The sequence below is a fragment of the Phalacrocorax aristotelis genome, chromosome 1 (assembly GCF_949628215.1).
Source record: "Phalacrocorax aristotelis chromosome 1, bGulAri2.1, whole genome shotgun sequence".
In the NCBI taxonomy this organism is placed as follows: domain Eukaryota; kingdom Metazoa; phylum Chordata; class Aves; order Suliformes; family Phalacrocoracidae; genus Phalacrocorax; species Phalacrocorax aristotelis.
In genome coordinates, this window is record NC_134276.1 from 142,555,642 (window position 1) to 142,567,722 (window position 12,081).

The window sequence follows — 12,081 nt, forward strand, 5'->3', positions numbered from 1 at the left end:
TTCATTTGGGGCTTAACTAGTAACCTGTAACTATGGGAATGGAGGCTGCCAACACACCTGTGATGACACAGATACTGGTCCTGTGTGTGGTTGTCATCAGAAGTATGCCCTACATTCAGATGGCCGAACCTGCATTGGTAAGTACTTCTCTGCAGCAAATTTTGTTTCGTATTCCTCATAGAATATATATGTGCACATATGTGTGTGTGTGTGTGTGTGTGTGCGCGCGCGTGTGTTTGTATCTCACAGGCTTTAGCACCATTGCTGAGAGAAGTGTATAACAGCAGTTTCTGGCTGTAGTAGCTAAGGTCCCGCGATACAGAGAGAGAAGCATTTGTGCATGTTTTGTCAAAACGTTTGTTATTTAAGTATCCCTTTGTTACTCCTTCGTAACTTTTATTTCTTTTCATAACTCTAATAATTTTTGAAGTTAAAAGGTGTAGAACATTCATAATTATGAATGAAAATTCAGCTCTTCTGTTCACTTTCATGAGGCAAGACTTCCTTGAGTAAGCAAGGAGATGAAAATGATCCTCTTTTCTAAGCTGTAATCGGGGAAAATTAATCATCACGATGTGCTTTCTTCCCTGTTGTATGTTTTATGATTCTAAAAATTACAGCACTTGTAGCGAATAAGCTTTCACTCAGATTATTAGTAGGAAAAATCCATTCAAGAGATGGACCATCTTGGGAAATGCTATGCAAACATTTGTGATTATAAAATATATTATTTGCTTAACACCATTTCTTTCTACTCTGTTTTTTTTTTTTTTTATAAAAAAGGATATTTTTGCATACTGCAAGTTAAAATTTGGAAATTCATATTCACAGATCAGAACCTAAAATCCTTGATGGTTTTCATTAGCATTGTGGTCATGTTGACTTTTTTTGTTTGTTTAATTTCAAATTCTTACAAATTCCTAGTAGTTTCCTGAGGTTAAAAAAGCATGGACACATACTTATCATCTTTTCTCTCCTTTATCAATACTGCAAGCCAGAGCTCTTGAAACCCATGGAAATCTGTCAGTTATCTTTAGTGATCCCTTGGTCAGATCCATGGCATAAAACTCAGTGGCTGCCCAGAGCCTCACTCACTTCTGCTGTGTTTGATTGCACAAATTGTGTGGTAGGGTGAGGGGTACGTTGGCAGAGGTAGAGCTGAACAAGGTCAGTGCTGGACACCGCCTCGCTGTATACACAAGCTATGTCTCAGCTTACGGGATCTCTCAGCTAGGATTTTTGATTAACACAGAGGGCTCCGTCATACAGTCCCTCTGCTTAAATAACCCTCCCTGAAGCTTGTGGCAGTTCCAATTGCAGAGAATTTGCAAGAGTGAGGGCCTTGAGAACAGGTTTTATCGAATGGATAATTGATCTTCCATTTATTAGCGTTCACTAATATCCTTGGATTGATGTTTTATTTTGTCCAGCATGTAAAAATGATTTTAAAAGCTGTGTACACCTGGTTTTTACTTTTTTTTTTTCCGTTTTTGTATCGTAATACATACAACTCCATGTTACATTCCTTGGTCTTGTGATGTAAGTCACATATTACTGCCTGTGCTGATTTTCTTCCTTTTAAGTAGTTCTTTCTCTTAGAATACTTTTAATTTTTTTTATTTTTCACATTTTTTTCCTGCTTTCTGGTGATGGTTCCTGATTGCCTGTCTTGTCTGATAACTGACGTTCATTAATTATTTACAGAGCAAAATAAAAAAAAAACTCAAACAAAAGCCTCTATTGCAGCCTGATCCCATCTAGAACTTGTTAAAAACAAAACAAAACAACTTCTTGCTACCACTCAACCATGTAGTGTTGCCACAAACAAAACCTGCCAGCCTCCTCCTCCTCCTCACTTCAGTGATTCCAGTGTTTGCTGTCTTCAGTGGTGTATATATTCCAGGCATCACTGCAAGAATGCAAACTTCTGCAATGCCAGATAAATACTTGTTGACCCTTTGTCTAACATATTTTGTCTTCGTTTGCTTGACTTATCCTTTTTTTTTTGTTTGTTTGCTGCATGTGAAAGTCCCCACTTGCATTTTGGTTTTTGTTTTCCTAATCAGCATTTCCCTCTCTGTAGAAACTGTTTTATTTACCCAGCTGCTGCTTCTCCATTGCTCTCCTGTATCAGAAATCTTTATTTTTATTTCACATACTGATCATCTCTTCCCGCACTTGTGACTGTTTCTGTGTATTTCTAATGAAGCATAACCAAACTAAAGTCCTCATTATGCTCTATGAAACTCTTACATGTAGGATATCAGAGATTACCTTGTAAAAATTACCTTTGCTGACATCATCTTGCTTACTGCATGCTTATAAAATTACTAAACCCTGTTCTTGCAACATCTTTCCTAGCATTGAATGTTTAGCTAGTAGTGTTTCATAGACAAGCAGGCAACCAGCACTGCCCAAATTGATCTTTTTTTGTGTTTGTTTGGTTTGTTGTTTGTTTATTTTTGTTGGTTTTGTTTAATTTGCATGCTGTTGTTTGGTTTTTCCTCACGATGTGTCAATGTGTAAGAGACTATGGTGCATCCGTGCCCATCCATCACCGGACTCTTCTAGCTCTCTGTCTGTCTCAGTCTTCTGCCTGCCACCTTCAGATCCTGGTGCCACCATTAGCCTGAATCACTTTACAGTTTGTCTTTAGTAGGTTGTTCAACTAGCATTCCTGAATTTTAATTTTCATTATTAACACCGCTCTGGAGCACTCATGATAGCTCTTGCTCTCCAGTAGGAATCCAGCTTCCTCTATGTGGTTAATTACTTCATAGTTGACCATTCTTCCTCCTGCCCCTCTTTCTTCCTCCTTTCCCTAAACACCCTTTAATTTTTTCCTGGGGTCTCAAAGGGAATTAACTCTCTAACGGGGATTTAGTGCTTTCATGCCTTGCTTCTTGGCTTTGGCTGTGCCATGCCAAGAAACTGTCTTAGGCAGCGGAAAATTGGGCTTGTGATTAACCAACTGCTCCATGTTTGTCCCTTACTTGTGTTTTAGAGAAGGATGAGGCTGCAATTGAGAGTTCTGAGTACAATGCCACGTCAGTAGCTGATGTGGACAAGAGGGTGAAACGGCGGCTACTTATGGGTAACACTTTTCTTCCACTTGCTTTGTTGTGCTCTCACTTTTGTCTGTATGTGTGTGGGGGGGAGGTTCTCTTTTGGTCTCGTTTGGTCCCTTTGGTTTTGGTTTGGTTTGGTTTTTTTATCCTGACTTCATCTGTGTGGAAAGGTCACCAATTTTTTTAAGTTCTCATCTGTTGTACGACTTCATTTCTTGTTTTTAAACTTTTTTTTTCCTAATGCTGCAGCTTTAATGTTCGATTTCTTCTGCATAGAAAGAAGCTTTTGCCATTAACCTTACTTACCTTATGCAAGCTACTTCTTACATGTGATTTGCGTATGTTTGTGTGTATGTGTTGCTGTAGGATTCCTGAAAAATCTCATGTTGCAGACCTGCCTATTGACTTAAAAGTGGATGATGATGATAATGATGAAGATGATGATATAAAACAATGTTCTGTTACATATGTGGTGTTAAATGACCAACTGTATTTGCCTACTTAAAATTTGCAGTACTTCTGATTGAAATGTAAATATTATGACTGGAAATCCATTTATTTCCTTTGTGCAGCTATGTTAGTAACCACTGAAAGATCTTTCCCTAGTGACTAGTGATCTTCTGTACATTCTTCTTTCAAGACTGAAGCATGGCTTCCTCTGCGTTGTTGGAGACTGAGAGTGGAAGGGATGAGGAAGTGAATTGAACAATGAAGATAATTCTTTAGCTTCTGCTCTCAGTTAACCCATTGTGCACCCTTGTGCTTGTCTTCTTCATGTTGCATTTATGGCCATTAGTGACAATGACCTTTTGGGAATAGAAAGGGTAGGTCCAATCCTCTAGGTCTACATGGTGAATTTGCCCAGCCACTAACAGTATGTACAATATGGCTTAGAAGGACTGAGCAACATAGTGCACTGCGTTGCTGCCTCGCCCTCTGATAAAAGTAATTATCCAACCTGAAAATAAGCTTACACTGCTTAAAAGAGTCCAGGCAAATAGAATTCAAAAGTTATGATTAGCAACAAGCTGCTTAGTTACACCAGGTCTGCAAGTTCCAAGCTGAACATAGACTCCAGAAATAGGTTTAGGGAGATAGTTAAAAATCCAGTTTGCAAAATACGTTGTTTAACGCTTCAGAACCTCCTGTATTAGCAGGTATCAGCCAAGACCTGACAATTTATGGACATGCTGTGTTTGAACAACTGATTCCTTAGAAAAACGTTAACTAGAGCTGAAAAGAAATTTAATTAGAAAGTGAGAACTGAGTGGGTGGCTTATTACTTAGGGACTTTTCTACTTTTTTATTTCTACTGAATTCTGATGCTCAGAAAATCCACAATTTATTTTTTTAATGGAGTCTTACTACATTTCAAAAGTCTAGTGGCATTTCCATGAAATTCCATGTGTCATCAGATGCTTTCCAAACAGCTGTTTTAGAAAGTACTGGGAGGCTCCTCAGGAAAATTTGTTACCAGCTTTTGTAAATGGACTGTGATTTTTGACCCTCCTGGAGGCAGCCTTGGGAGAGTAGGAAAAGTAGGTCACTTTAAGTAATTTTAGTAGTCTGATGAAAGATGGTTTCAATTGCAAGCCCTGAGATGATAATTTCTAGTCCCCTGTCAACTGTTGCGTGCTATTAAAATGGCTGTGCTCTTTATAGCCCTTAATATCAGACAAGGCTAAGAATAAGCTTGCATGAGATTACTTTAGGAGAACAGGACTGCTGTCAGACATGACTGCCTATGGCACTCATTTTGCTTCGGCAAGACTGGCCACCTCTGTAGCAGGGTCCTGTGTCCTAGTCATGGTGTGGTCCTGTAACTTATGGCTAAATCTTAAACAGAGAAAAGTATATAAATACACTTCCTTCCTTCTTTTCTTCCTGTTAGATGCATTTTTATCTAGGTCTTGTGGGCCAGACAAGAAACTGGTCTTCTCTGATGATCTACAAGAAACCTTTCTTTAGAGCCATCCCATGATTCCTAAGAATTTTCATCCAACTTCTTTCATAATGTTCAGAAAAACCCCAAGGGCTTCCAGCTGTCTTTTATCTCCCTTGTTCAGAGCAAAACACGTGGATTCAGAGTAAAGAGCACTCTCATTAAAGAGGTGGCACTGAATTACTTTTCTGTGATTGGTGAATGTTGCACCATGTTACCATTCATACAGTTCATTTACTTTTTCTTCACTTCCTCCTGGGCCATTGCCACTGTAGAGTGGAAAGGAATGCAGCCTTTATTGTACGCCAGGTGGGCTTCTGGTGAGGTTCTGCCATCTGCCAGAGTTCTGTGGTGGGTGCTATAAACTGGACATTGAGCCATGTACATTCTGTAGATTAGGAAGGAAAGTGCACATTCTTTCTGCGGAAGTGCACACATCCAAGCATTTAAAACTGGAGCCTTACCATTATCTGTAAGATATGTTTACATCCACCTTGTTGCAGAACACCTTGCGCTTACTATAGATCAGAAAGGCACAAACAATGTTTTCAGGTCTTCTTAAACATGGCATATTTTATCTTGCAGTTAGTTGAGCACTGCCTTCAGCTCTTAAAATTATGTTCAAATCTCTGTTTTGTATGGTGCAACACAATTTTTTCTGCAAATATTTCCAGTGTATTTCTTAAGAGCAGTCACAGAGACCTCCCTACTTTCCTTTATCTTCTTTTCCTCAAGAACATATTTGCCAGGACTGTTTTTCCTGTCATAGCATCATAGCATGGGACTGCCCTACCTGATTAGAGGAGTGTGCTAATGCATTTCACATATTGTTCAGTCTAAATCCAGCATCAGTTTGAAGCACAGTGTATCATGCCCTGCCTACCTGGATGAAACACATTCTAGTGTGGGCACATAACTTCAGAAGTACCAAATTTCCAGTCAGTCCTACTAATACACACATCCTCAAAATATTTTGTCCAGTGTCGCATCTTCAGCTATGGAAGTTACTTTTATTCATGTATCCAATTTCCAAATCTCTTTTTGCTATTGCAGCCCTGGTTAGAATTCATAAGTCCAGTGGCCCCACAGCCTACAACTGTAAAGATGAGTCATCCAGTAGTCTAGTGCTTTATCATTATATATGTTGTAAATTATCAGGTTGTGCTGGCTTCGCATTACTCTCTTCTTGGGTGCTGTCTTTCACTTGAAAAGGCTACAGGGTTTTTATAAAGCAATTGTCTATTGATATCCTGAAGCTTCCTTTTACATAGAACTTGATACTGTGGACACAAATATGGATTCAATAGCATCAGTTATGCCATTGGGCTGCCTTATTACAAATAAATCAACTGCTTACAAAGATGTGACAAGCAGCTGAAAAATTCCTCTTTGAGGAACTAGAACTCCAGAACTGTCTGGTGTTTAGACTCAAGAAGTCCTCATCTCCTCATCAAAGGTAGTGATTTGCATTTTGGCTACTCTATCAACCCTTAGAACAGAGAAATTTTAGATTTTGTATATTGTCTTTAAGAATGCAGTCACTTGCTACATTGTCGTCATCACAGGCCTTACGAGACTGCATGAATCCTTAAGGTGCTTTAGTGACACAACCATGGTGTTCTATCCAGAGCATTTCTTAGATCTTATCCTCTGATCAGCACTTTTGGAAAAGGGGGCCTGACCTGTTTCTCACCATGTTTCATTTCCCTCCCTGTTCTCTTTAGCAGTTAAATAGATCAGGTTCATTTGGTCTTGAACCCAAGTGGCTTCAGAACAACTGCAAAGGATACGTTTCTCTCCCTCACCTTCAATCCACCTTCTCCATTCTTTCCGGAGATCAGTGTTGTCAGAACTCACTGTGGCAAAAAATATGTTCTTCCTCTGGCCCTGGACGATATAGGGTTGGTTCCTTCTTGTCTCAAGAAGAAAGTTTTACAAAGTTCTTTTCAGTATAGCAAAGAGCAACAAGTCATTGAGCCCATCTTGAAGTTAAGGAAGCGCAGACATTTCCCTTGCACGTTTAACACCAGGATAATGGTGCAAATGGCAGTAATGCCATTGCTACCAGTGTCCTCAGAAACCCAAACTCTACACTGAAATTCACGCCTTCACAAGACGTGTTCAACTCATTGTGTGACAGGACAGTTTTGCCATTGGATACTGACTTCTTGGGTCACCAGTAAGGTTGTTTGCAGCTCACCTCAGATACAGAAATGTAATTCTCTTCCCTTCCCTTGAAGCTGGCTCCCAAGATCCCTAAAAATTATTTTACTGTCAACTGAAGTGCTTGTGTAAACTGTAAAGTGCATTGGAACTGTTCTGGACTTTGTTACTGCTGAAGTTTACCTCTGCCTATATTGTTTCTGTAGTGTAAGAAGCACTTCAAGTCATTTGGAAAATCACACCAGCAAGGGCCAGCTTTGCCAGGCTGGGATATGTTATATATGTACCTATATTACATTCCATCACTGATTTCCTAAGAGTGGTTTACAGGCAGGGCTTTGGTCTGCCTATATTCATGGCACATAACCAGCAATTAAGGTAGTATTTACACTAGTTCTGTATTTTCCCTTGTTGTGCCAAGAAGCATTTGACTTCTGCAGGTGGCTCCTCTTATATTTTTAGTAGCCTTCAAGCCATTTATAATGAGCACCCAGCTACCTGCCTGGAGAGCCGAGTGTGCAGTCTGCTAAGACTGTTACCTCTCCATAGCAATCACTAGAGGTGTGAGCCATGGAAATTGCAATTTAGGCATTTATCCCATGGACTAGCTTATGACAGAGAACATCACTGCACGTTATAAGGGACAGAATCATCTCTTTTTTTTGCCTTAAAGTGGCCTTGCTTTGGAAAGTGTACTTCCACTATCAGTTCAACTCCAAGGATCTCAGACAGTGCAGCAGAGAGCCAGAGCCAGTTCAGACTAGTAGATCACAAGTGCAGGTCCTGCTTTGGCCACTTTCATGACATGCCAGTACTCCTTTCTTTGTGTGCTGGTCAGCTCTTTCATCCAGTCTTGTGCCTCCTGAAGTTACCTAGAAACATCAGCCAAGGTAACTGTGTTTATCCTGTCCTGGCCAAAGCTGTTTTGATTTCAGCAGATTTTTAGCCCAGTATGTGCAATGGATTTTAATGAGCTGCTCACATCATATTGAAAAAAAACCACAATTTGAGCTTATGGTCATGAATTCCTGCATTTGCAGCAAAGACAAACATTTTAGCATCTGTTACATCAAATGGAGAGATCTACATTGTTAGAGCTGATCCTTCCTATATTAGGTTTACCCATTTGAACATAAAGTGATACCCAACTTTATATATCTTGAGTCATCTGAGCTTAATAATCAGCCTAAAACACAGTATCTAAGGATTAGGCTACCCTATTTATCCTGGACATCAAGCATGCTTTGACTTCTGTTTGTTTGGGAGCAGATCCTTTAGGAGCACTCCTCACCTGATCGCCTCGGTGGCAGGAAGGTAGTTAGTTATAGCTATTTCCACCCCAGATTATCGCTGCAGGTAACAGGTTGTGTCAGGCCTGATTGTTAGTGAGCAGAAGTGGAACCATCAGATATGAGCTGAACATGCTCTGCAGAAGTTCAAGGCAGAAAGGCCATCTGAAGATCCTTGCTTCTGCAGTTGCCCTTCACAGAAGCTTCTGGGCATTATGCAGCTCTTAGCAGAGCAGTCCTCTACATTCCCTGTTTCTGATGAATCAAGATCCTCCTTCAGGTAGCTTCCATAAAATAGGGACTGCAGAGGGCACTCACCCAGTGTGTGAACTTCATATTGATAATCATGGGAGGAGAAAGCAAGGTCAGTTACTTGAGATGCATTGTCCGTATAAACATTCATAGGGTCAGCCACCCTTCTCCCGTTCTTTCTTCTGGTCCACCTGGAAATTCTCGAGATTCCAGAGCTGAGAGAAACAGATGGTACAGGACTGTGTGGTCTAAGGCTAAAAATTCTCAGGTCTTAACTTGCAAGGATCTATGCCCTGTATGAACACGCATGTGAATAACAGATAAAACCCTTCTCATTTCTCTAGTATGCAGTTGTCTTTTTACTTCCGCCTCCCGCTATGACACATTGCAAATTTGAGGGTTATAGTCTTTTCTACTGAAGACCATAAGCTTGGTAGAACAGCAAGGGGGTGTTATGGCGTATGTTTTTTGGAATCATAGAGTAACTGTTCTTGTGGACTTTCTAGTCCATTGTGCCTACTTGACCCAAGCTGTTGCCTTCAGTCTGGTGTTCTGTTTGTTAGGAATTTGAGGACTTAATCTCTTTGAAACACTGTTTTCTTTTCAGCAGAGACACAGCTCTTTCTTGATTACAGGAAAATAGAATCCACAAAGTTAATTAGAATTACCGGAGTGGCATAATTAAAGTGATTTTCTCCTGCCATGTGTAAAATTACACCATATCAATATGGAAAACTTCCTTGGTCACTCTTTCAGTCATCCAAAGAGCTCTGCTCTGGTGGTTCACTGTGAATAACCTCCCCAAAGTCAAACCTCTGTCTTAAATTGCTGTATAAAACACACAATGCTTCTGTAGTTCATATGGAAATTCACCATTTTCTGGATTCCAGCTCTTTTGCAGCTCAGGAAGGAGCTGTAGAACTGTAGAACTTACTGAAGCCATTCATTCTTTACCTAAAAAATTCATTTAATGTGAAGAGAGTTTTCTGGAAAAGCCTGTCTTTTTTCTTGAAAGTAAGTTTTGTGGGAAGACTCTGGTTTTCACAGTGCTTTTGCCTGGAATGGCCTTCAGAAACAGGGAGGCAGAATGTACACAGTAGTCTGGTTAGAACACTCATTTGAAATGTGAGGGAATTATACTGAAGACCCTTTCATTGTGATTTGCCGCCCATGTTCAAGGGAAATGTCGGGCTGTAAAGTCAGACTAACTCATTATTGTCTCATGAAGATGCTCTACCCTAGGGGCCAGTATTGATAAATGGGTAGCCGGATGAGGGCTTGGGATTCTTCAGTTTGAATAAGCATAAAAGAATAGAAAATGGAACCTGGCTTTCTAATATGTCATGTAATGCCCTAACTACCAAGCCTTTGGAATAAAGAGTGTTATGAGTTCTGGTTTTCCATTAGAAAATTTCCAGAAGTCTTAGGTTGTTTTATTCCAACGTGAATTAAACATGGATTCTGCAGGCTTCATTACTGGTTCTCTTTCAAAATAGAATGAGAGTTACCAGGTGTTCCTACTCCTGGTTTTCTGTCTAGAAGAGCGGGAAGATGGGCAAGCTAGTGTTTGTTTTCAAGTGTTCTTCCAAAGCAATTAACTTCTATCATGGTTACCGCCTACCAAGGGGCACTTTAAGCCAAGAGCGCTTTTTCACTATGTACTTCAGCTCCTAGCTTTGTTGTACTGCCTCCTAGGACTCTTTCAAATTACTTAAAATATGTCTTTCTTTCTCTGAATGGCTTTTATCTGACCTAGAAATGCTCACTGTCAGAAAGCCAAGTGTGCTGCTCTGTATGCATCACAATCTTTTTGTGTTTGAATCAATAAAGCATTTAAAACATATTATTAACAGGCGTATTGCCAGGAGGAGCTCTAACTCAGTCACTTACTGTGAAACCAAGACCTCACTTTAACTCTTTCTGTCAGTTCTGCTTTGCTATATGAAATCATAGAAAACAGGAGGAAGGAATCCCTGAGGTCATTCATGCATTCTCTCTCTCCCAAGGGCAGATCCTTTCATCCTGAGTTACCGTCACTTTTATTCATTGAGTTTGTGAATGGTGTGCTATTTCCTGTAAAAATCCCTTTTCTTCATTTCTTAACTGATGATAAAGACTCTGACCTTATCCAGAATTCCTACCAATACCTTCCATTGTTTTCCTTTTCCATTTTAAATGAAAGGATTTGTCCAAGGTCAGGAGATAATGCTCTTTTGCAACATTCAGAGTATTTAAGTTTTTCTTAAATGCAGCTTCTCTATTTATAAAAAGCACTATATTCACAACTATTAGTGCTATTTTAAAGGGACTGGACTGCACTCATCCGGTGCTTATAAAACACCTGATCCAATCTATCAAGTGATGTTCCCTAAATAGGTAGTGTTCACTGAAGAGGAATGGAACTTTTCTGAAATGAGAGCTGCGGGATTCATGATTCAGTGCAAGATTCACCTAGTCGTTTCTTCACACATTCCATATGTGGCAGTGCAGAATTCTCATCCTATTTTCATGCAAATAAAATTCTACCAATCATGAAAATTGCAAGGAAATGAGGAGACAAGCATAACGGAGTGAAGAATTCCACATCCTGCAAGTTACCCTTTCTGTCTCACCTTTTTCATTCTCTGAATATGAAGCTCTTTCAGTTTCTCCTTCATCTGTTCACAGCTATTTGTTTCTTTCATTATACTCTTCTGAATGCTCTTTCTCTATCCTTTCAGCATCACAGAGCATAATTTGCATGAGAATAACATAGTTCTCACTTAACTGAAAATTCAAATATTTTCGTTGTGTGTTTAGTTTCTCCTTGTGTTTGTTGTCCTTTGGGTCCCTCCTAGTACCCCGATCTCATGCCATAAACCGCATGTACTGCTGCTTGCAGTAAAATCCTTTTTATGGGTGGCAGCAGCAGTCTTATCATGTGTTCTCTGTCTCACTGCTTTCTTATTCATACCACATATTCCCTCTTACTTAAAGGCAAGCCCATCTGTATGATCAACAGAACTGTTAAAAAAAATAGCCTTTCTTGAGTTAAGTTTTAATCTCTTCCTAGTTTCAGGCTTTCAGGATTTGCGTATTTTTGGTCAGAATTTCAGTTGGATTGTGAGTGGGTTTTTTATCCAATTAGATGGTCTTTGTTGTTAGGCATGGTCATGCAGTTCACCTGCATACAGCAGTGGTGCCACTAGTGGTTAAAATTATTTCTGTAAGATTCTCCTATATAACGTAAATGTTAAGAGGAAAAGTGAACTATGCAAAAACCCAGTGTACCTGGAATTGAGAAAGAGATGTGTTTGGTGGAGATTGTGCTGTGATACCAACATGAAGGAACCAGATGAGATATCAGCACAGGCTCCCTTTGAGCCAA

The 12,081-nt window shown here is 39.8% G+C and overlaps 1 protein-coding gene across 5 annotated transcripts in view; it reads left to right on the top strand.

Moving 5' to 3' along the window:
• The window catches only part of SCUBE1 (signal peptide, CUB domain and EGF like domain containing 1), a 218,770-nt gene that overhangs the window by 116,914 nt on the left and 89,775 nt on the right, over positions 1-12,081 (top strand). For 3 of the 5 annotated variants that reach the window (XM_075112945.1, XM_075112937.1, XM_075112954.1), the window contains exons 6-7: positions 21-137; positions 3,005-3,094. In XM_075112945.1, coding sequence (XP_074969046.1) covers positions 21-137; positions 3,005-3,094 — 207 coding nt within the window. The remainder of the gene's footprint in view (positions 1-20; positions 138-3,004; positions 3,095-12,081) is intronic. The other 2 variants (XM_075112963.1, XM_075112972.1) reach the window with 1 other exon arrangement.